Source organism: Chrysemys picta, chromosome 4 (assembly GCF_011386835.1).
Source record: "Chrysemys picta bellii isolate R12L10 chromosome 4, ASM1138683v2, whole genome shotgun sequence".
NCBI classification, from domain to species: domain Eukaryota; kingdom Metazoa; phylum Chordata; order Testudines; family Emydidae; genus Chrysemys; species Chrysemys picta.
The window spans coordinates 92937177-92961950 of NC_088794.1; the positions used below are offsets into that span (position 1 = coordinate 92937177).

At 41.3% G+C, this 24774-nt stretch overlaps 1 protein-coding gene across 5 annotated transcripts in view; it reads left to right on the plus strand.

Annotated features, from left to right (window-relative positions):
- PLA2G4F (phospholipase A2 group IVF) overlaps window positions 1-24774 on the plus strand; it is a 38888-nt gene that overhangs the window by 1235 nt on the left and 12879 nt on the right. For 2 of the 5 annotated variants that reach the window (XM_005284727.4, XM_024106619.3), the window contains exons 2-14: window positions 2166-2238; window positions 6760-6896; window positions 8806-8934; window positions 12503-12543; window positions 13205-13247; window positions 15315-15381; window positions 15751-15920; window positions 17984-18097; window positions 18699-18736; window positions 19863-19998; window positions 20837-20973; window positions 21809-22031; window positions 23006-23120. In XM_005284727.4, coding sequence (XP_005284784.2) covers window positions 2166-2238; window positions 6760-6896; window positions 8806-8934; window positions 12503-12543; window positions 13205-13247; window positions 15315-15381; window positions 15751-15920; window positions 17984-18097; window positions 18699-18736; window positions 19863-19998; window positions 20837-20973; window positions 21809-22031; window positions 23006-23120 — 1423 coding nt within the window. Of the gene's footprint in view, window positions 1-1422; window positions 1556-2165; window positions 2239-6759; window positions 6897-8805; window positions 8935-12502; window positions 12544-13204; window positions 13248-15314; window positions 15382-15750; window positions 15921-17983; window positions 18098-18698; window positions 18737-19862; window positions 19999-20836; window positions 20974-21808; window positions 22032-23005; window positions 23121-24774 lie in introns of all 5 variants that reach the window. The other 3 variants (XM_042849406.2, XM_065593053.1, XM_065593054.1) reach the window with 3 other exon arrangements.

Consider the following 24774-nt stretch of genomic DNA (forward strand, 5'->3'; position numbering starts at 1 on the left):
TACAAAAGGCTACTCCACTGTGTGTGTGAAGGGGGTCTCTGCATTGAACCCATATAAAATGGGGAAGGCAAGGAGTTCTGCACTGTGTTATAGACAGAACCACTAGATTTGTAGCTGTGTTAATCCAGTGGCTGGGAAGCCCCTCTTAGGGGTCTGCAGAAGAGCTCCAGCAGATATTCCAGCCCACAGATGGACAAGTGGCATCCAGTTCTTAGTGGGGGGCGGGAAAGAGAATTCCATCCTAGGCAATGTGAAGTCCCCTACAAAAAAGGGCCACTCATTCAGGGAAGTACATTTCACCTAGGGTGCAATATGCCTAATATGGAGAAAGGGCACATGGGCTATAAACTCAATTCCAAGAGCTGTCTCACACTTGAATCTGTTGCACAAACACTCATTCCTCATATAGAACAGCTGCTCTGCTAGGAACCAGCTACTCTTCCGGCCCTGCCTGTCTCGCCCCTGGGACTCAGGTAGTGCAAACTTGGTGATGTCACATTTAATTTCTGGGTTTACTGTGCATGCTTATCTTGTAATGTGTTATGACACCGCCTGGTTTCTGATGAAATAAAACTGCATTAGACTCAGAAAGGTGCCAGTTTACTTAAAAGCATGGGACTTGGAACAGACTTAGCTCTCATAGCTGGCAGAGATCTTTGCTATGCTCCTGAGTCTTTAATTTATGTTGTGGAAGTTCCTCTGTTTGGAGAATGTTGATTCAGCTGAGTGGCTGTTGTTGACAAACATCTTTTCTCAGAGGCTCTTGGAGAGGATCATTCTCATTGGGATTGCAACACATGGATGTACATTGACATCCTTCAGAGTGAAGTGAAGGAGTGGGATGGGTGCTGGTGTTGTGTGATCTCCCAGATGTCAATATTATGGAACCTTGTGTCTCAAGTCAGGAGAGTTCAGTCACTCATGATGGCAGGCATTTTTGCAACCAAATCCTTACTGCATTTAACAGCCTACAGGGCAGTAGCAATTTTCCACCAGGGAGGAAGGAAAAATAACCTTACATACAGCCGTGTATCTCATTCCTTAAACTTGTAGACCAAGTATTGGGAAGGTAGAGAGGCGGATGGTTTAGGTTGAGAAGTTAGTTTGGGATATTGAAAGAAGAAAAACCTATTAAGAAAAGCTTCAAAAACAAAATGTGTTTAACCTGGCAGAGGGGAGAAGAAGATCTAATTATGGCTCTGATGTATATTACACTAAAAAGAAAATTATAAGAATGTTAAAGTTACAAAGACAAACACTCAAAACTTAGGAAATGTCACTACTAACATTGTCTGTGCAACCTTAGTTTGCTCCCCTTGTTTGCATGCATTGCAATAGTCTTTAATTACATGATCACTTAGTATATTTCCACTGGACCCCTGCCTCATTCAGTGCACTGAATATTTTGTTTTATCTTCATAGTTCAGTATTTGTCCCATTCAAACCCTGCTCTGAAGACAGAATTATTAATTTCCTGATAGGCTTTTCTATGATGCTCGTCACTATAGTATCTGAGTGCTTCACAAACAACTTATTTTCACAACACCCTTGTGAGGTAAGCTGGGGGAGGAATCTTATCCTTAGTGCCCATCTGTAAAATGGGGATATGTCTACACTACCAAAAAAAAAAAAAAAAAAAAAAAAGACCCATGGCAGCGAGTCTCAGAACCCAAGTCAACTGACTTGTAGTCAATATAGCAATGTAGCTCAAGTGTTCTGTACAAATTAATGGGACATGCTAAGTTAGGAGGAAGGTTTTAAAAATTAACATATCTAATTTATAGCTCAGCAGTAATAGGGTTAATTAACCTATTTGAAACTGAGCTGTAACAACAGTGAGCCCTAAAGAGTACTCTTTTCTTCTATGACTCTCAGTTTGACCCTAAAAAAGATCACTTTTACCTGTGGTGAGATGAGAATTCATTTAATTCTCAGCCTCCCTTCACTGAGGTGCTCTGTCTCTGTCCTTCACCCACCTTAATCAGAGATAACACCTTATGTCTTCACTTTCTCAATTTCTGATAGTTCTTATATTTCAAAACTGAGATTTACCTATCGTGGACCCTGTGCGGGTTGTTCCACGTCATTCCCTTATCTTGATATTTGCATGTTTGTGGAAGGTGTGCTGAGGCTGAGTTTAACACAGAACCTGCTTGTCTTTACAGCGTGAGAAGCATCCTTACTACAACCTCACAGTAAAAGTCCTCAGAGCCAGAAACATCCAGGGTACAGATCTGTGTAAGTACTTGACCAATGTTGTGCAGACTCATGTTTTACACAATGCACAACTGTAGTATAGCCCGGATTTCCTCTGGTTGATGTAACACTGCATTCCCACAGCTTGCGTGTTTTTCTAAAATATCTGCTCTAGGAACTGCTTGGGGGAAGTTCTCTGGCCTGTGTTACACAGGAGGTCAGACTAGGTGATGACAATGGTCACTTCTGACCTGGGAATCTATGAATCGGTCATTTTCAGTATATATTTACATAAAACTTTTTCCTACTAAAATGTATTTATATATTTTCAAGGACTGAAATAGAGCCAGGATTCAAATTAGTACCTCTTATGTTTCTGCTCCCTGTGCACATCCAGCCATGGCCTTCACTGTGTTCTTTCACACAGTCTCACCACAGTGCAACTCTACCCTGCAACTCTTGCCTTCCTGCAACTATCTGCATCAACTCTCCGTCTTAGTTCGAGCCTCTATACATCTGTCTTCTCCCTGGACTACAATCCCCCTTTTCTTTCTCCCTTTGTTATGCTTACTGTTTAACTCTGTAAAGCCTTTGGGGACACAATGTGCATGAATGATGCTAAAAGTAAAGCTGTTTTGTGCCCTCCCATCCATTTTTGTTTACTTTTTCCTTTCCCTTTTTTAATATTTGCTTTTACAGCCCCATGACTTTTAAAATCCCCTTAGCCATTTTGGGTTTACTGTGTTTTCTTAATTAGTATGGATTTTGAGATTGAGGTAGTCTGTTTTAGATTCATATATAACATCCAATACTAAATTTATTTAAATATTGAGTATCTATACAGCTAAAGCTACGATAATGCTGAAGTGCTGGATTCTGTAATAACACCATATGTTGGTAGTCCATCACTGGTGGTGGTGATATTGTCGAAATTCTCATATATGGCTACGCATATGACTCCGCAGTCCGAATCCTGATGCACAGAATCAGCTGCACTGAGGGCATGGGAAGTCTGAATCTATATTATTTGATGATGCAGCTCTGTGGCACCTTTCACGGGCAGCCTGGAGATAATTTCATCGATCCCGCTCAAACTTATCATATGCTGATCTTGTCAGAGACCTTCAATGAGCCTGTTCTGAGCCATTTGCTCAAGTTCTTTGAGTTTGATGCCAGCCCACTGGAGTCTGCTCTTCAGATTATCTTTGAAGCGCTTATATGGACAACCCTTCTTTCTTTGGCCCTGACTCAACTCCCCATACAAAATCTGTTTTGGGAGAGGTGGTCTTCCATTCTGATGACATGCCCAGTCCACCTAATAACATTTCCTCATTGCTGGTTATGTTTGCTCTCTCAAGGCCCTTAATATTGGTCACTCTGTTCTAACAGTGAATGCTCGTTATTGAGCGAGGGTCACATGCGAAATTGCTCAACCTGTTTAATGTGATGTCTGTAAAGCTATGAATCTGTCTCCGATCCATGTAGGAGAGACGTTAGAACCACTGCACTGTAGATCTTCAATTTGGTGGAGAGACGGATGTTGTGTTGATTAACAACTGTTGTTCGAAGTCGGACAAGGGCCTGGCTGGCTTTACTAATTCTAGAAGAAATTTCCTTATCAAGGGAACCATCACTTGAGCTGGTACTGCCCAGATACTTAAACTGATCCACATTTTTCAACTGTGTGCCTTGGATGAAGATGGCTGGCATTGGGGCATCGGAATGAGGTGCTGGTTGGAACAAGACCTCTGTCTTCCAAGACTGATGGTGAGGCCAAAGAGCTGGAATGCTTCAGGAAATCTATCAACGTTGACCTGAAGGTCGTCTTGTCTATGAGCCATCAAGGCACAGTCATCTGCAAAAAGTGCCTCGACGAGAAGCCTCTCCAGTGTCTTGGTCTTAGCAGTGAGTCTTCGAAGATCAAAGAGGGAGCTATCAAGTCAGTAGCGGGATGTATATTCCCCTGATCCAAGTCCCTTGTTGCATGGTTGAGAACACAAGCAAAGAACAAGTTGAACAGCACTGGAGCAAGTATGCAGCCTTGCTTCACTCCATTCGAGATTTCAAATGCTTCGTAAAAGTCACCACTGGTGAGGACTTGTACTGTCATGTGGACATTGAACAGACAGATGATTTGTATGAATCTTCTTGACAGAACAAGGAGCAATGGTCTCAAGTTGCAGTGGGGGAGGTCCAGGTTGGATATCAGGAAAAACTATTTCACTAGGAGGGTGGTGAAACACTGGAATGCGTTACCTAGGGAGGTGGTGGAGTCTCCTTCCTTGGAGGTTTTTAAGGCCCGGCTTGACAAAGCCCTGGCTGGGATGATTTAGCTGGGAATTGGTCCTGCTTTGAGCAGGGGGTTGGACTAGATGACCTCTTGAGGTCCCTTCCAACTCTGATATTCTATGATTCTATGATTCTTGGGCAGCCCAGTTTATGCAGAATAGCCCATAGACCCTCTGTGTTGACCGAATCAAAAACTTTGGTCAAATCGATTGAAAACTGCATACAGGTCCGTGTTCTGCTCTAATCATTTTTCCTGGACCTGCCTTACAACAAAGATCATGTCCATAGTGCTATGACCTGGTCTAAAACTACACTGCGCTTCTGGCAGATTCTCCTCAGATATGTCAGCTATGAGTCTGTTCAGTAGAATGCAAGCTAGTATTTTGCCTGCTGTACAGAGGAGAGCAATCACTCTTTAGTTTCCGCAGTCAGCTTTGATGCCTTTGTTTTTGAACAGTGATATGATAATAGCATCTTTGAAGTCTTGTGGCATTTCTTCTTCTTCCCAAATGCTACTCAGGATGTCATGAAACACCTCGATAGCCTTTGGGCCTGCTCCTTTATACAATTCTGCTGGGATACTATCCTTTCTAGATGCTTTGCCAGAGTTCAGTTGTTTGATGGCTTTTATAACTTCCTCAACTGTTGGAGGGAGATCGAGATTCTCTTTGATGGGTTTCTCAGGTAAATGGTCAAGGACGCATCGATCGACTGTGGATGGTCTGTTGAGTAGACTACTGAAGTGTTCAGCCCATCTCTGTATGATTCTCTTTGTCTTTGACAAGTCCTTATTATGATTGTTTGTTGAAGTGGATCGAATCAGCCATCCAAAATTATTTGACTTCATTGGGGAAAGGGTGGAGCCTGGCTGGAGGGTATTGTGGCTGGAGGACTAGAACTGTTCCCTTTTGGGGATGGGAAAAGGGGGAAGTCCCACGTCCTTAAACAGTTTCTATGGGAACATGAAGCTATCTGAGAGTGCCCTGCTGTGGAGGATAAACCGCAGGATGAAGGCAGATGGCAGTTGTGTAGGTTTGGTGAGGCAGTATAGTGGTAAAAGAATTAGTCCCCCAAATCTTCAGTTTAATATCGCTTGTATTTCATTGAAGCTCCATTGTTTGACATTGTAACTTGGCTAGTTGCACAGTCCTGAAAGTGAAGCCATTACAGTGAAATAAGGACATTAGCAAAAAGCATTTCAGATGAAAGCCATGTTTCCTGGTCAAGCTGCAGGGTTTAATAGGCCAAGATGTGACTCATGTAGAACAGGCCTGAAGAGAATTTTACTCCAGGCTGGGTTATGTGGGAATTTAAAGAAAATGTATTGCCTGAACAAGTTTCTTTCTATGCTGCATTCTGTTTTCAGGGATACCTGGAAAAAATCTATAGGTCCTCATGGCTTAATACATGTTAAGAAGACATTTAAGACAGTTGTGAGGGTATCTAATTTAGATTATGACCCACTGAGTTCTATCACATGAGCTTTCCAGCTCTTAGTAGTGTGTGTCTCTGCCAGAATTCACAAACCTATGAAATCCTGATTGTAAATGCAGGACTAGATCACATGCTTGGATCTAAGTGTCAGAATTTCCTGTCATGTAGGTACTTTATGGAAGAGATTTCCTAACATTTCCCAGTTAAAAGGAACACATAGGTTCTAACTTGTTTGGAATATCCTCTGAACTCAGCACTAGTGTCTTTATGCAGTCTTTATGGTCTGTGTTAGGGAGAACAGAAAACCTATGCATGTTACACAACCTGAGTGTTGCACTTTACACTAGAATTAGATTTATTCTAGTGCCCGTATTCTGATACTCTTGTTGCACTCAGAAACGTGGTTTGATTTTTTGCATTAGGCTTCTGGGGCATGGATCCCACTGCACATGAAAGCAAGGTGTTCTGTTCATGGTATAAGCTAATATACTTAAAGAATGGCAGAGTGAGATCTTTTCCTCTACTGTCCAAATAGCAGTAAAATAATTTCAGAAGAAGAAACCTCTTTGGAGCACTAGCCCTTTTCCCAGCAGTGTCCCTTTGAAGAAGGGGGGTTTAACACTGGGACATACCTGAAAAATGAACTATTTATGTGAAAAGAAATTCAATTTGCAGCTGTTGAAAATATTTGTGTCTTAATGAGAATACTCTCCCAGCCAGTCCAACTGTTTTTTTCTGATTAATTCTGCACAATCCTGTGACATGATAGAATATAGAAAGCAATGACACATACCTGATTAGAATTATTCTGATACCATTCTTCTGTACTTTTCATTCCAGTGTCCAAAGCAGACTGCTTTGTGAAATTGCGTCTACCAACTGCATCTCCAGTCAGTTATCGAACTCAGGTTGTTGACAACTCCAGTAATCCAGAGTGGAATGAAACCTTCCAGTACAGAATCCACAGTGCTGTCAAGGTGAGGGAGAGCCTTTTGATATGGAGAAGATCAGATTATCTGGTGCTCCAGAGGTGGCAGGATCTTGAATTTTAAAAAAATCAAAGGATCTTTATTACAAAAAAAAGTCATTTCATGTAAAATGTTTCATATGAGCCTGCAGGTGCCCTTTGCTCGCAACACCCAAACATGTTCCCCAAGTCCCTGCATAGTCACCAAAAGAGCTGATTCATAACTGCTCACACCCTTGAAAATCACAGCTAAGGAGAGAGAAGGATTTTTTTTTCTCTAGTACCGTCTGATGCGTTTTGGGAGAAAAGAGTATTATGAATATTATATTTGTATTATTGTAGTGTCTTAGAGCCCCGGTCATGGACCAGGACCCCATTGTGCTAGGCACTATACAACCACAGAACAAAAAGAGTTCCTGCCCCAAAGAGCTTATAATCAAAGCATAAATCAAGAGAAAATAGATGAATACAGACAGACCAGGGAATATAAGGAAACAATGAGACAATATTGGTCACCATCATAGACTGTGATCAAGCAATCTGATATTGGCCCCATAAAGTTTCGGGAAATTCCTTGATAATGCAGGTAAACTTTCCTGGGCTATTCATTCTCCCAGCCTGGGGCTATTGTCTTCTCATGGTTGTATTTGCCCTAATGTCCTAGTCATTAGGGTAATATCACTGTGTGGGCAAGAATGCTGGGATCAGCTAAATTCAAATAAGTTTGTGATATATGAGTTGACTGTGAGTTTGTTTTACTGGCTGCAATAATTCCAATATTACAGAAATACAGAATTAAGTCATGAGAGGAGAGAGAGTAAATTTGTCACATATTGACAAAGCTGGACAGTAGTGTAGCATGAATGATGAAAACTTTTCAAATTCTGTCTGTGACAGTGCTCTATGTTGACACTAGTGATAGATAAATAAGGATATTATTTTTTAAAAGATGATGGCATCTCTTTATTAAAAAAAAAAAAAAAAAAGCCCCACCAAAACCCTCTCTGCAGAAATTAGTTAACAGATACTGATTTCCAGCTGGCCCAGGTTTGTGTCATGGTTGTTTGTGGCTGCTGGGAGCGTGAGTTGGGTTGATAAATGACTCTGACAAGTAGGCAGAAAGTTACAAACAGGTAGGAGTTAGATTACCAAAATAAAAGCAATAAAATAACAAAGAGCTTTATATTCCCCCTAATTCATGAGGACACTTAAATTCTGGCTGCTACTGCTAAGGCTACGCCGGAGCATTTCTGTAGTTTAGCAGTCTCCTTGAAACATGACGCTACTGCACAGGCCATTTATAGGCAACTGTACTTTGTGTACTAGTGCACCTGTCTGTTAATCCCAGCTGGGCTTGCCTCTGCCCAGTAGCAGTGATGATCAGGAAGTTATTGGTTGCTCCTGAATCACCCTGAAAGGGAGGAAACTGCTATCCTTTCCTCAGGCAAACCAGTGCTGAGTTAAGAAGAAATTCCAAACAAGTTGGGTTCTGTGTGTTCCTTTTAACTGGGAAACATTAGGAAACCTCTTCCAGAGGAACCATCAAAACATTAGGAAATCTCTTCCAGAAAAAACATCCCAAGTACGGGCTAACAAGCCCACATCCTCCACTGTGTCATGAGCTCTTTGGAACAGGGCAAATTCTACAAATGGGGAAAGATAAAATTGTTGCAGAAGGACTCTTAATTTTTCAGGCCTCTAAAAGGGTGTATTATAAACAATAGAGAGTAAAACAAATAGCAATACTAAGTAATTTATAACACTTTCATCCATCAACTTGCTTTTGTTAACATGAATATGGCCCTTTGTTTATCAGCTATGTGTGTACACACACACACACACACAGAACACAAAGTGTGTCTATCTTCCCCCCATTCCAACCCATCCCTTGAATACTGTTTTGTTCTATTTTGTTTTAGAACATTCTGGAGTTGTCTCTCTTCGACGAAGACGTTCTGATAAATGATGAACTTACTTCTATTGTCTTTGATGTGGGGGGTATAAAGCCAGGCCAGCCTTTAAAGCGCACTTTCAAGTTAAACCCAGAGGTTGGTACCATTCACCCTGTGACCAAGTACCTTTACAAATCTGTTCAATAAAGCCACACAGAGGTTCAATCACACTGAGAGAAACCTCTCTGCATTGCAGAAATTGTGGAGTGCTTTTGATAATGCTCTTATGGTTATAGGGGTTTTAGTTTCTCTTGGCAGCCATTTTGGTGACAGTTGACATTATTTGGAACACTGATATTAGATGCTTCCCCATACGTGTTAAACAAAGGGACCACTTCTCTTTTGCGCACTTCCTTTGCTGACTGGTATCCTGAATGTTATATCACTGGCCATGCACACTTCATTCTTCAGGCTTTACGTTCTCTGTGGTCCAGCTGTAACCAAAACCCCTATAACCAACTGTAGAGGGTGATGCAGTTGCACATGTTTGAGCAGGTCTGATATTTGTTCACTAAGCACCAGTACTACACATGCACAATACTTACTCTTCTCTTTTCCACCAATTGACTAAAACTCGTCCTGTGGAATCCAGTGTAACCAGGAGTTCAGATTCTAGAGCAGGTTGCTGACTAGTTATTCCACATCTGTGTGGACTTCTGTATAGATAGAACTAGGGACCTTTTGGTCCAAAACCACAAGTCCCTACTACTTACAATAAAAGGAGACTCTCTTCGGTATAGAAGGATTCATATCCTCTGTGGGCCCAGACAAGCAGTACAGCACATAGGCAATATCTCTTATGTTACAAGAGCTGCTATCATCTAGGCTCAGAACTGCCATTTTATAAAAAGTATCTTAATTTTCCTGGCAAAGATGCATTCGGATTGACCCAGTGTATTGAAGTAATTACAAAATATTGGGGAAAATATAGTAAGCTAGTTTACATGCAAATACAGCCACCCTACATTTTCAAAAGTCACTAGTGATTTTGGTGTTTCTAAGTTTTTTGGATGCCCAACTAGAGACAATTCAAAGGGGCCCCTGTATTTCAAAAAGTGCTGAGCCACCCACCTTCTGAAAATTAGGTCCCTTTAAAGTGTCTCAAATTGGATTCCCAAAAATTGATTTACTCAAAATCACTAGTCACTTATGAAAACATAGGCTATATATATATATATATATATATATATATATATATATATATATATATATATATATATATATATATAATATAGAGCCTATTCGTTTGCAAGGATCAAATATTCTTTGCTGCAAAGACTACCTCTCAATTTTAACAAGTTCAAAACTTAAGAATAACCACCGTCCCCATGTTAAAATCTTGAATTGCTACATTCAGTCAAATTCGCAGATTTCGCACGTGCTGGAGATGTAAGCGCTCTTCAACTACTATTGGTCCAGTTACTTTAGTTCCAATCTTATTGTTTTGTAACAAGATATCCCATCCATGGTCATTGCCTCAGCCAAGTTATACCCAATAGGCCTGGGTGAAGACAAACCAATTTCAGCCTTCTTTAAGAAATGTGTGCTAACTTCTTTAATACTATTCAAACGGATCCTACTTAGAAGCTGGAATGGCTGAGTTCAGAAGCAAACTTACCTGTGTACACTGTTACTGAGGAGTAATGATCCCTCATCTAGGCAACCTAGATGATGTATAGTAGTCTAAGCTCTGTCTACATAGAAGCTCAGATCACATGATCCTGGAGGGCCTTTTGTAACAGCTCTACCCCTCTTTTCCCAGAGCCTAATTAGTGTGGTCTTGGACCTAATTAGTGTGATCCTGAAAAACTGATGTGGATCTGGAACTGAAAATTAGTGCCCCAGGGAGAAGTGCCAAATACAGTTGAGTTAGGAGCTACATTTATTTCCTGATTAGTTATGTTCTTTGTAATCCGTTACTGAATGCTTGCTGGGCGCTGTGAATGGGAGATGGGCCAAAGTCTGCAGAAGGCTGTTAAAGATAGCAGTGAGCTCAGAGTGCAAATTGCTGAAGAAATGAAACTAAACATAGGTAGCCCATATGTAGCTATAATCAGTTATGCTGCCATATGGGTATTGGAGTTCAAAAGGGCTTCATTGAATAAAGTAGGGACAGATTTGAGAGCAAAGTTCCCCTTGTTCCCCTATAACCTGTGTATGTATATAGTACTTAGCATGTTCAAGTTCAAAGCATTGTTCAGCACTAAACATTAGCAAGGTGCTTGTGTAGACAAACTATTAGTTTGCAGCAAGCTATAGTGTGAAACTACCTTAGACTAGCCTACTGTGCACCAACTGTCCACGTACATACTACCTGCTACCAGCACACTGTAAGTTCTCTAGTGCACTTTCACCTACTCCAAATTCACTGGGGAATTTTTAGCACGTAGTAGCAGGGTCCACAAAGACAGTTAGTGCAAGGTAGATTTACACCCCAGCTTGCCACACACTAGCCGTTCATCTATACAAGTCCTAAATAATCCTATTGTCCCACCTGTAAGATGCATTAGTAAGTAATATCCCTATTTGCCATATCAGGAAACAGGCACAGCAAGGTTAAGGCAAACATTTTAAAAAATTGCTTCTGATTCTAGGATTTTCTGTTTTGGGGTGTCCAGCTTGAGACATGTAGGGCCTGATTTTCAGAAGTGCTGAACACCCAGACAAAGTTGATGGGAGTTGTAGGTGCTCATCACCTCTGAAAATCAGACTCTGGATGCCCAGATATTGAGGTACCTAAAATTAGCAGCTGCTTTTGAAAATGTTGATCTAAGTGACATACCCATGGACACAACAATCAAGATTAGGATTCAGGAGTTCAACTCCTAGTCGCATGATCAGTTTGCGAGACAATGTCACCTCTCCTAAACCATAAAAAAAAAAAAAAAAATCCTTGTACAGTCCCACTGCTTTGACTACAGTTTCACTCTAACCCTCTTTCTGTACTCGCTTTCTTTCTTCCTCTGGCTAAACTTCTAACTTCTCCCATTCAAAGCATTCTACAGCTCTGTCCTACATAAATCTGTCCTGCTTTTTTCCCAACACACTCCCGTCTGTTGTCTTTTCTCCTGCCCTCTCCTGGTAGATCCTTTTGACTACCCTAAGCCAATGGACCAAATGACTTTAATGCAGGGGGTGCAGTTTTAAGTAATTGATTTAAACGAGGTTGAGGCTTAGTAAAACTTGTTTGAAAATTTGTGCTATTATAACTTTAGATTAAATTTTATAATGAGTTAAATTATAAATGTGTTTTTTTAAATGCCACTATTGGTAGGATGTCCTAGTTGACGTCTACAGAACTGCTATAGTCAAAGATCAGTATATTGAAAATTAAAGCCTTGATGTTGGTAACACTTAAGCAGTTATGGAGCGTTATTTATATGAATTGACTTCAATGGGACTAGTCATGTGCTTTTGGGGATAGGGTAAAAGATATTGTCTCACCCACCTTCTCTCTCATTTTTTTCTTGGTCACTTCAGAATATAATTGCACTTTAAAAAAAAAAAAAGGGCAAACAATCTCTAGAGTATATAACCTAATGTGAAAATTGCCTTATAGGCAAAGCTGCTGGGTGAACCTGGACCTGCTTAATCTCTGACCATTAGAAAGAATATGATCTTGTTCTGTGTCTGATTTTTTTTTTTTTTTTTTTTTTTTGTAAAGGCTCAGGAGGAGTTGGATGTAGAGTTCTATTTAGAAAAATGGTGAGTCTGATCATCTAAGTACACTGCTCAATGTAAATGTGCATTGTTAATGCATTATTTTAGAATGAAGTGTTGGTCTCCCACCTCTTACAATTCTTTGCATTATTTCTGAGGTATAAATGCCTTCAAGGCTATGGCGTCCTCAGCCTTAGGGCACTGGCACAGTGCTCTGGAATATTACTTTGCTGGAATCTTGTTGCTGTGGCATTGCAATAAGGGAAATCTTAGTATTGGAGTCTATCTGCCATTGCTGTGGTGAAGCTCATGTTGATGGAGTCTTAGCTTACAATGGAAGGTTACTGCAATAATCCCTGTAATACAATTAACACTACATCTCCTATCCAGAATACCTTTTTTATGTTTGGTCTCTTTTCATTTGAAACCAGTCTCCCTTCTGGAAACTGAGGTGGGAATCTGCATGTGCGTGTCACAGCTGCACAAAGCCAGGAAGCAGTTTCTCCTTTTAATAGTAACATTTTTTCCATTGCCCTACGAAGGAAACGTTTACTGAGCTGCCATTCTCTGTCTGATTACAGATCGTGAGCACACAAGGTGCCTCTGAGCACTCAGTATGGAAAGGGAGGTGTGAGGGGCATCAAAAGGAGGGACCAATGGGAAATTAAAATCAAAACTCATTCATATTTACCCTTTACCTTCACAGCTCAGATGCCCCTACTGAGATCCTCACCAATGGTGTCCTTGTGGTGAGTGAATGGAGATAATTGGTTATTCATTAGAGAATTGTTACTTAATGCAGCTTTCAGTGGTTAAACAGGGGATGAGCACTTCAAAATTAGAGGGTCCCCAAAATCCATGCATCTCATTTCCTCTACTTCACGCGTGTCCCTTCTTGCATTTGCTTATATAAAAATATTTAATCTGGATTTCTGGAAATTAGGGCACTGTCCTGTGATGGGGGTTATTTTTTCCAGTAGGTCAGATGGCTTCATAGCCAAGGAAGGATGCTGTTTCAAAACAATGCCTTTGGAGCGTCAGTGGATATTTTGTGGACCCCTCTATCCTCCAGTCCTTGACACTTACCTGTGCTCCTTTGTACTTTTGTAATGTGCAAATTCAGCATACATTCTTTCCAATCATTTCTTATTAGTGATAGTAAATGGGATAAATCATTGCAGCATTGGCTGCTGAATCTGAAATTTGAAGCCAGAGGGCCTGATCTCAGGCAATTTCTTTAAGTCTTCAGAGAAAATGGTAGTATGAAAATGGTATCTTATATAGTGAAGAATCCCAATCGCAGATGAGGGATGGAGGGAAGGACTGGTTAGCTAAGGAAATTAACAGGATAGGAGGATATGGAGTGGAGAGGATCCAAAAAACTTAGGCTGAAGCATTTTCTATTGGAGAATGTAATGCTGTGTGAAATCATGCTGATTTCACTGAAATTTCATCTTGAAGAAAAATTGGGTGTCAAGGTGTGGGGGGGGGGAGAAAAGTTTTGATCAATCAGAAATGAAGGATTTGTAAGAATTTTCTTTCATGGAGAATTGTGAAATTTTTGGGTTTTGTTGTGATTTAGAATGAAGCCAAACTCCGAAATCTCAAAATCCTTCCCAAAATGGAATTTCCATCCTCTGCACAGTTCTAATATGGAGCATTTTGCTTCTAGGTTACTGACTGTAATTCAGCCTAGGTAAATCATGTCTGAAAATAACTGTTGAGGCTGCCTAATAGCCTGTATGTGAACTGAATGGGTGGGAATCAATTCATTTCCTAGTGCAGTCATTCTCAAATCTTTTCATTCTATAGGCTGCTTCATAAGAGCATGGACCTATACCTCCTAGCATGTCAGTCTTCCATTTAAGCAACTGCTTGGTTCCATGTGTTAGGGAAGTATGATTCCCAGCTCACATAGACGTATCTGCACTCGCTGTGCTCAAGCTAGCATGCTAAGAATGGCAGTGTAGCCTGGGTAGCATGAGGGGTGGCTTGGCCTAGCCATTTCAGTTTGTACCCAGGTGGACTGGGCGGGTATGTGCTACCCTGGGTGAGCTGCTATTTCCAGCATGCAATTTTGAGCAGAACTAGAGTGGATACTTCTTCATGAGCAGGGAATCACACCTTCCAGCTCAAAGGTAGACATGTACCCTCTCTGTGGGGACCAGTAGAGTTGTGGAGGAATGTTGATGCTTTAATAAAATGTAATGAGCAAAGTTAACATCAGTGAAGTCCCTTGTCCCCAATCTCATCAGAGAAGCCAAGGACTAAATGGCGTGGGAAACCGACCTCCTCTCTCTCCACATGGTCACTCGAAGGCAGGGTTTTGAGACTACAGTGTAAGAGGTGTTTGCATAGGCAGAAATGGGGCAGTTTCTGTGAATTGTGGGATGGATGGCAAGCAATTTTTCCCTTCTGTGCAAAGCTGGCTGTTTGCTCAGCTTGTATTTCAGTTCCATTCTGATTTGGATCTAAATACAAATCAAGCCAGCTTTTAGTTTCCCTAAATTTTTGGAGGGGAAAGAGATTGAACATAAAGCACATTCTTAGTAAGTAAAAAAATAGAAAAAAGTCTGTGTATCCTGACAGTCTGTAGCTGTGTAGAATAGGGTGTGAGGAAGTTATGGTGTAGGGAAGTGATTTTCAGTTCAAAAACAGCAACAATCCCTGTCCATTTGAAGGAACAAATCTGCCCCCCAAACCTTTGTTTTGCTACAGGATCAATGCTCTAAACCACTTCCTATTGTCACTGGATTATACTTCAGTGGGGAATTGAAGTGAATCTCCTAACCAGAGCTGTTTTGTTTTTCAAATAGGCTCATCCCTGCCTGTGTCTCCAAGGTGTAATCAACAAAGATGAGAAGTCAAAGCAGAGTGAAAAGGGTATGTCTGCTTGTATATTTCAAGGAAGAGCTACTCTATTGCTCGCTCTTTAGCACATCCATCCCATCCTGGAGGAAGTTTGGATCCTCACCTGAATTTTGCCTCTTGCCATCCAATTCTAAGGAGCTTTGCTTCACTTTCCATGTAACATGTTGTTTACTACTTTCTTTCAAGAAGTGGCTTTTTAATAAATCTGTTAATAAAAATGGAATGCTATTTCATCTTTTCCATAAAGTGTCATATGAAAGAAAACTTGGGGGCTTTAGTTTTTGTCTCTGTAGTCTGGCTGTCATTTCTAATAGAATTCTCTAGTTTTCAGTGTGTGTTTCAGTGACTGTTCTGATCTAAATCTCTCATCCCTACTGTCAGGGAGCTGTCAGATCAAGCTATCAATGCCGGGGACCTATGAGAAACAGTTGTGCATTCCTTGCACACTAGACAATGAACAAGATTTTGGGACCCCGTTTGTCTTTCATGTAGACAAAGAAATGTGTCCAGACCTGGAGGTGGAACTGGAGCAAACAATAACTGTCATACAGGTGAGCATCTGTGCTGACATCTACATAGCCTACCAACCCCTTTTGGAACAAATCCATTCCGAAGCAAGGTGTCTCCTGGTCCATGAAATAGACTGAAGAGTAATTTGTACTGATTTATGGTTATGATCATCATGCCAGAAATTTCTTTAGAGGAAACCAATTTCTGGTTTGCCATTGTATAGTAGTCAGATACTGGTGTTGAAAGCAATTTTCTCATGGAGTACTGGCAATTACAGATGGGGATGGTAGTGCTGCCTATTATGACGGTTCCCTGACACTTCCCATTATAAGATCCTCTTTTCAGTAGCCTATACTTTGTCAGACTTTAATTGTTCAGTCTGAAATTTTCCATGCTGGGTATCAGTCTTGGGCTGGATTCTTTTAGAAAATTTCAGACAAAGCAGTTCAGCTGTTTCTGAGAACAAGGTAAGGGAAAAATATGTTTTTGCCCATGTTTAAAAAAAATTTTAAAAAATTCTTGAGACCTTTTCTTTGAACAGCTGTGGTGCTCCCATGCTTTTCACAAGGGACATTAAATTTGGCAGTGGATGGTCTTTGTCTCAGGATGTGCCTTTTGCCATCCCTGTGAAAATCCACCTAAATTTGACCAAGTTATAGGCCTTTTAGAAATCAGCGTTTGCACGTGCTCTGAGACTTTTTTGATATTAAACAGCTAAAATCTCCAGAGATTCCATCCTCACTGAGCTTTGTTGAGCCTCTCACAGCTACTAATGCTGACCAGATTGCACATGCATCTTCCCCACCGTGTGACTGAGCATACTCCCTACAGCCCAAGGCTACAGGGGCAAAAATGGACTTATCCTGTGTGAAATGGCTGCTTTCAGTGAGTCTGGTCGCTGAAACTGAGCGCAAAGAAGCCTCTCTCCCTTATGCTCTCAGTGACTCCTTCCCTGCTGGCACCCTGGCAATGTGGAGGAGGAAGCCATCTGATTTGAATGCAGAGGGGATAAAAGTTGGAGCAGTGTGGAAGTGGGTGGGAAAGGAGTAGACCGGAACAACAAGTCTGGTGAGACTGGGCCTGGAATGGGTGAAGGAAAAAAGTGGGAGTGAATGAGACAGAGGTGGAATGGAAAAAAAAAATAGTATGTGATTGTGTAATTATTAAAGACTGTGTCACATGCAATAGAGGGCTGAATTAAAGTTGTATGAATGACCTTAACTTTTAAGTGCTTGAATGTCCAACCTTAATAAAGTTCTTGTAACGTTGTGGGTACGTACACCCGCCCCCTTCCCCCCCCAGCTCCACCCACCCACCCACACTAGTGTGGTATAGAATAAAGATTTTTATCAGCATGAATTTAGTTGTGCAAATAAATGAATATCAAACCTTTATGCTATGCTATCATATATTGGGCATGTGATACGTGCTACAGAAAAACTATTTTACAATTTTTAAACACAAATATTTTTCTATTGGGATTGGTTTTTTGTATCCCTCCCTTGTAAAACAAGGTGCTTCAGTTATCATGAATCAAATTCTGTAGGAATTGAAGGAGCTTTGCTTTACTAACTATGTAAAAAATGAACCTCCCCAAAAGAATTAAAATAGCTTTTCTAGACAAAATGTCATGACTCTAGAGTCTGATATCAATGGACCTTCCAGGGCTAGAATGAAGTGCTATTTGAAACACGTCACAATATATTGGACTTTAAACCCGTTAGGAATGCAGCACTGCATATTGCCCATTACTGGCCTCAGACCAGGGCAACTCTTTTGGGGGGAAATTTCCCATTTGGGGGCAAGAGAAACATTTTTATGACAGGTTGATTTTAAAAAGAGAGCAGTTAGATTTTTGAAGTAATTTAGAGGTTTGGAATGATGGAAATAGTCCCAAGAAAGAAGGCTTGATGGACAAAGAGCCTGTAAGGTGGTCAAAAGTACATTATATCATAAGAACTTCTTCTGAAGAGTTGTAGTGAGTTGCAGTATGTGAATAACTCCACTTTGTGACCGTTCTGGTTCTAAATTTTCACAGGTGAAATTACTATTTTAATGAACACTATTTTTCTTTGACTGTAGAATTACTATTTCTTGTTACTAGGATGAAATAAGCTCTGATCTGGAAAAGCACACTACACTTCTGGGACAGGGAACTGTACCAGTTAAATCACTTCCTGTTGGACAGAAAGTAGACATGGCTGTTCCTTTAGGAGAGGTAACCCACTAATATTTTTGCGTGTATTTTAATACCCTTGGGAGAAAGGTTCCAACATTTAGAAGTAGGCATATTTAAAGTTTGGGACTAAAAGCCAGTGTTGCCATAACTGAAGACTTAATTGAACTCTTGACATCTACCAAGTTTTGCTGTAATTTTAAAAATTAACACCTCAAGAAGATGACATTTCTTGGAATGATGTCATAGAGTTAATCACTGCAGTCATTCTCAGATGTGCTGTTTTCAGGGCTGATTCCTACAAAATGAGCATCAGTGCCCATCAGTTTGCAGAAGCAAGGGAAAAATTAAATAGACTGTGAAAGAGAGGAAGGAAAAGCCAAAAGTGCACAAGAGGAATAATACTTGCACTCTTCCCCTGTCCTCCAACTTTATATAACTCCAGTGTAACAGCTTTTAAGAGAAGTCTATTTGCACTAAAACAGCCACAGGGAGAAAATAAGGTGTGCTGTGTATTTGCTTTTGCTGGTGGAAGTGCTTATCTTGCATAATATTTGATAATAGTGAAGGCATTCTCCATGCCCTGTTAGTAGGCTCACCTGTGAAACTACCTTTGGTTCAGGGATTTATTGTATTTTTCCAGGGACAAAGTTTGGACCTGAGTGTGAAGGCTGAAAAGAGGTGAGTCAGAGCCTCAGAGGTGAGTATGTTCCTTGCAGATCCTATGATGAGGAAATACTTTACTCTCACAGTGAATGATCTGAGTGACTGTGTTAACTGCTCCCGAAGCACATTCATTTTAGTAGAGGCTTTCTTGGGTTTGAATGAAAAAATAAAATCTTGTTGGATATTTTTCTTCTGTTAATCAAATTCTATTTTGATTTTCACTGTGAAATTATTCTTTGCTGCACTGATATCAGGAAAGGGCCTGAAATCTGAACAAATTTTTCATAAATTCCAAGGGATTAGGCCTCAAAAATGAGCAGCTAAATGTGCAAACAGAAAGTGGCTGTTTTTGTATTTTATTATTACTACTAGTGTGCCCAAAATGTGCTGGGAGCTGTACAGACAAAGACGAAGATACAGCCCCTGGCACAAAGAGCTTTACAATCTAAAATAAAATGAAATAATAAAATTAAAAAAAAAAATTGGGAAAGGATTAGCGCATAGAAGCAAAACAGATCAGGGTAAGGGGTAGATAGATTCATGTTTTGTTAGCTTATAATTTTAAAAAAATATAATAGAACTATCCCTAATTGCCTCTTAACATAGCATTTATTAGTTTCTGATCCAACCCTCGTCTACAAACCCATAGTAAGATGTTTTCTTCTCTTAAACCGACTAAAATCCTTTTAAAACTATCATCTTAATCCTGACACCTTCCTTCCCTGTACTTCTCACAGTGAATCCAGCCTTTCAACCTGCATCCTCCCCCTACTTCCCTCTGAAACTCTTCCCCTCTGCTAAAGACATCCCTCTGCCCAGTTATCTATTTCTTTAAACCAATCATAACTTTCATTATATTTGTATGAAACTATCAAATCCTGGTCTTTGGACACTGTAGGATTGAATTTACCACAAACTAAAATAGTGAGGATGAGTGAAGTTCACCTTTAACCAAAAAATGCTCTTCTGGTTTTTTAACTGAATATTGGTTGTCATGTTTTGTGTTTGTTACAGTGATTTGACTGTAAACCTAGAATATTTGCTTAGAGAAGATTACCATACACCCTTTTTCAAGGGGTTTCAAACCCTTTAGATTTATGAAAACTCCTAATTTCTTTTTAACCCCTGTTTCTATAATCAGCACTTGGGATCTTGATGTACGCCTTGGTTTTGACCTCTGTGAAGAAGAGAGAGAATTTTTGAACAAGAGGAAGAAAATAGTTTCTCAAGCACTAATGAAGACACTTAAGTTAAGAGAAGCCCCTGGGAAAGATGAGGTATGAAGCACAGTGTTTAGAGATGGCTGTAGAGCCACTATGACTGGTAATCATTTAAACATTTAGGGCTCTTTGCAGGTAAACCATAGGACTTTCCTTCATTCACGGAACATTCACAGCATCACCTATGGTGAGTTTCTCTTTAGAGACCAAGAATTTTGAGTTCTAGATTTTGATATCTTTTCAGACTTTTTTGTTTTTTGTAGGTATTCCTTTTATGGAACAAAAAGTAATTTTAACAAAAACCAAAAATTTTTCCAAAAAGGTCGATGAAAATTTCTGGGGTTTGAGGTTCCAGAATTTCTTTGGATTCTCTCATCTAAAGCTACTGCAACATGTGCTGTCAGGATGTTAAAATAAAGCCAGCCTTTGGACCAAGCAAAGCTCATGGTTGTAAGGGAAGGGCAGAAGGAATGTCTGTGTACACAGGAATGTCTGTGTACACAGTGCCTGGTACAATAGTCCTGATCTCTGCTTGGGGTCTTAGGTACTAGTGCTACAGAAACGATTAAAGTATTTTTTGCTTACAACAGTGTACGTTTGATGTGCTATCGCAAGGCGTGTGATTAAATGACTAGCATTTGGGGAACATAATATACATCACACGTCTTTTCAGCAAATGGATGACTCTCTAGACAATACTACGATCTATATCACTAAAATATCAGTCATGATTAACTTTATACTGGAATTTAATCAGTATATTAACAGGAGTATAACTATTCCTGTGTTTTAAGGGTCTCATCCTTACATAAGTAAAGAGTAAATAAATATAAAATTAAACAGATCAAAAATTAACTCAGAATGTGTCATTCCCTGGTTTCTCGCCTCTCTGCAGGTCCCAGTGATAGCAGTTTTGGGATCTGGTGGTGGGACTAGAGCACTGACATCATTCTATGGCAGCCTGTCAGGGCTTCAGCAGCTCAGCCTTTTGGACAGCACAACGTATCTGTGTGGAATTTCAGGTTCTACTTGGTGCGTAATATGCAATGATGGTCCCTGAAACTTCTAGCTGGATAGGGTTTGTGTAGCTCCAAGTGAGATGCTAGATTTAATGCACATAATCTTTAAAAAACAGTAGGTCCAATATATTGCTATTGTCTATCAGATGTTGACAGTCATAATGTTCTGGGTGGTTAAAAAGAGTTTTATTACTATTTTTAATACCTACAGCAGTGGGTCTAGTAGACGCTATATAATCGCATTACAGAAAGAAAACACTTTTTGGGGGAGATTTTCAAAAGCACAAAGAGGAAGTAGATGCCCAGCTACCATTGAGGTATTGTGAGGGCTGGATACTTAACTCCCATTTGCATCTTCAAAATTCACCCCCTTTATGGAAAAGTTATGGTAAATAACTTAATGTAAATAAATATGTACTGCTCCTCATCTAAAACTCTAGCTTATACATTTGTGTAGGGAGGTTTGCAAAGCCAGATTTTCTGCTGTGCAGAGGAGGAAGCCAGTCCCTGGCTCTGTTTGAAACCCCATACAGTACCTAGCTCGCAGGGCTGTTGTGAGGGTGAGTTAGCTAATGTTCGTAAACTAATTAGCATTAGCTAATCTGCTCTCCAGAACAACCCTGAGTGGTAGATGAGCTGACAGAGTGATAACAATAAGGTTGGTCTCAGGTTCCCCAGCGTATTTTAGAACTTAAAACTCCATCTCATAATGCTTGTTAACTTTAGTATTTAGTCTTCTAGGTTGTCCGAGTTCTACAGTTCTCAGTTCAATACTGCAATAGTAACAATACTTAGCTGCAGTTTGATGTTTAATATCATTCACTGATCTTGATGTAAATGTTTTTCAGGTGTTTGTCTGCACTGTATCAAGACACAGACTGGTCCTCTAAGGACCTCCAAGGTGCAATCAGCAATGCCAGGGATAATGTATCTAGTAGCAAAGCAGGGGCACTTTCATCAGAACGATTGAAATATTACTTCCAGGAGCTGAACTCAATGGAGAATGATGGACGGAAAGTCTCTTTCATAGACTTGTGGGGCCTTATTATAGAGTATTTTCTATATCAGAAGGTAAAGAATTCTAGACTCTGAAGTGTATTGCTGTTTGCCTTCAAATTAGGACCTCAACATATCCACCTTTTTGTGCTCTGGAAAATGATTTCTCTTTGTGTATGCATAAATTGTATAGCAGGGGTAGGCAATTTATGGCACGCGTGCCGAAGGCAGCACGCGAGCTGATTTTCAGTAGCACTCACACTGCCCGGGTCCTGGTCACCGGTCCGGGGGGCTCTGCATTTTAATTTAATTTTAAATGAAGCTTCTTAAACGTTTTAAAAACCTTATTTACTTTACATACAACAATAGTTTAGTTTATATATTATAGACTTATAGAAAGAGACCTTCTAAAAATGTTAAAATGTATTACTGGCACGCGAAACCTTAGAGTGAATAAATGAAGACTCGGCACACTACCTCTGAAAGGTTGCCGACCCCTGTTGTATAGAATTGTTCTTGGGATTAGAGGAGTCTTGGGAGAAACTTGGGAGTTTTTTGCCTCAGTTTTTCTATCTATAAAATGGGGATAATGATATTTACCTAATGTATAAAGCACTTTGAGATCTATAGATGAAAAATGCTATGTAAGAGCTAGGTATTTATTTGAAATTACTTCGCAAGCCATTCATTTGACAGCCATTTGGAATGTTAAGGCTCAGAAAATATGGTGGCATATGTCTAGCAATATGGTTTTTCAAAAACAGAATGTAAAGTGATACAGTTAGATGAAATCACAAATTGGAATCTGATTAAAACAGCAATTAACTAGTGAAGAATGCCTGTAAAATTCAAAATATCTAGGCCATGTAAATATTCTAGTAAAATATAATGAGCCCTACACTGGGGAGAGAGGAGCTTCAGAGCCTGTGATGTGGTTATAGCTGAGGTTGGAAAGTGAGAGAGCTCCAGAATACTGGAGCATGGTGGCGAGATGGCTTTAGCATAGCACCAAAAATATTAAGCTTTTTTTCTTTCCCTGTTATAACCAGAAAGACTTGTCAAAGCTGTCTGACCAACAGGAAGCAGTGAAGAGGGCACAGAACCCCTATCCCATCTATGCAGCAATCAATGTGAGGCCCAATATTAGCGATGAAGACTTTGCAGGTATAAATGAGACAGGTTTATTTTTCTATTTTAAAATTTGTAAATAACTCCCTCCCACTGAGACTTAATCCCCTTTGCAGCTCCACCATTCCCTGAAGCTTGGATAATGAGCATGAGACATGAGGTGCTGATTAGCCAGTATTTGGGAGCCCAATAGCTAATATGTCAAACTGGACACTGCTTGGCAAAGTTCACCTTCACCTATGTTCTCCTCATAGCTATATCACTGAAGATCCAGTTCTGAGGGAATTCTGCACCAAAAAAATAAAAAATTATGCGCACAATATTTTAAAATTCTGCAAATTTTATTTGTCAAATAAATGTGACTCCTGCATGGCAGTGGGGAGCACAGGCCACTGGCTGCATTGAGGTGGGAGATCACCCTGAAGCCCCCAGATCCCCCAGTACAGGGACTCAGCAGTGAGGCTGCACCTGACCCTGACACAGTGCAAGAGCTGGGCCTGCCCCTCTGTGCCAGGCCCACCAGGTGTGGGTAGGCAGGCTCAGCCCAGCAGGATCCAAGTGTGGAGGGGCTTAGTGTGGGGGAATCCAGGTGTGGGGTGAGAGGTTTCTGTGTGGGGCAATTTGGGTGTGGGCAGCTCAGTGGGAGATCTGGATGCACAGGGGCTCATTGGGGCAGGGGCAGTGGGACTCTGCAGGGAATCCAGATGATGGTTGTTGGGCTCAGCGTGGGAGGGGAGCTCTGGGTGTGGGGAGATGTGGCTTGGCAGGGGTCTGTGTGTGTGTGTGTGTGGGGGGGGGGGTGTTCGGGTGCTGGGGGACTGGAGCTTGATGGGATGAGCGTCCAGGTGTAGCTGGTTGGGGCTCAGTGGTGTGGGGGTCTGGTTGTGAGGGGTTGTCAGAAGGGTCCAGGTGTAGGGGGTAGGGCTTGTCAGGGTGAGGGTTTGATGGGCCTGCTTAACGGGGGAGCCCCAGCTGCTTCTGAGGGGATGCCGCATGCTGGGCTCTCGCTTTCCCCTGTGATTCCCCATCCCTCCCCTTTTCTTCTCTATCCCCCTCCGCTCAGTCCCACATTCCCCTCCCCCACCCTATTCCACTCCCTTCCTTCCCCACTGCCTCTTCCCCCCCCACCCCTTCTCCCCCCACTTCCCTCACTCCCCCCACCCCCACTTACCCAGCCCCACCGCAAGCACTCACTGTTGCACAGAAGACAGGAAGGCTCCCAGCACACAGAAGGGGAGCACAACTGGCACTAGGACCCAGGAGGCTGCGTTCAGCTGCCGAGTCAGCGGAGCTGGAGATGCAGCCTCCGAGCTGAGCAGCTTTGCGTTTGCAGAAATGAGGGGGAGGCACTGGCATGTAACCCTGTGTGCCCCCCCGCATGCCTCGCCTCTGTCTGGGGGGCAGCATGGGAGAAAGCACAAAAGTGCCTGTTAGAAAATTGAACGAGTGGGTGATGAAGGCTGGTATTGGCTGAGTGGAGAGGCAGGCATCATCTTGATACTGTATGAGCAGGGGCAGCTCTAGCTTTTTTGCTGTCCCAAGCATGGCAGGTAGGCTGCCTTTGGCGGGTGCCTGTGGGAGGTCCGCCGGTCCCGTGGATTTGGTGTACCTGCCGCCGAATTGCAGCCGAATCCGCGGGACCGGTGGCCCTCCCTCAGGCATGCCGCCGAAGGCTGTCTGATTGGTGCCC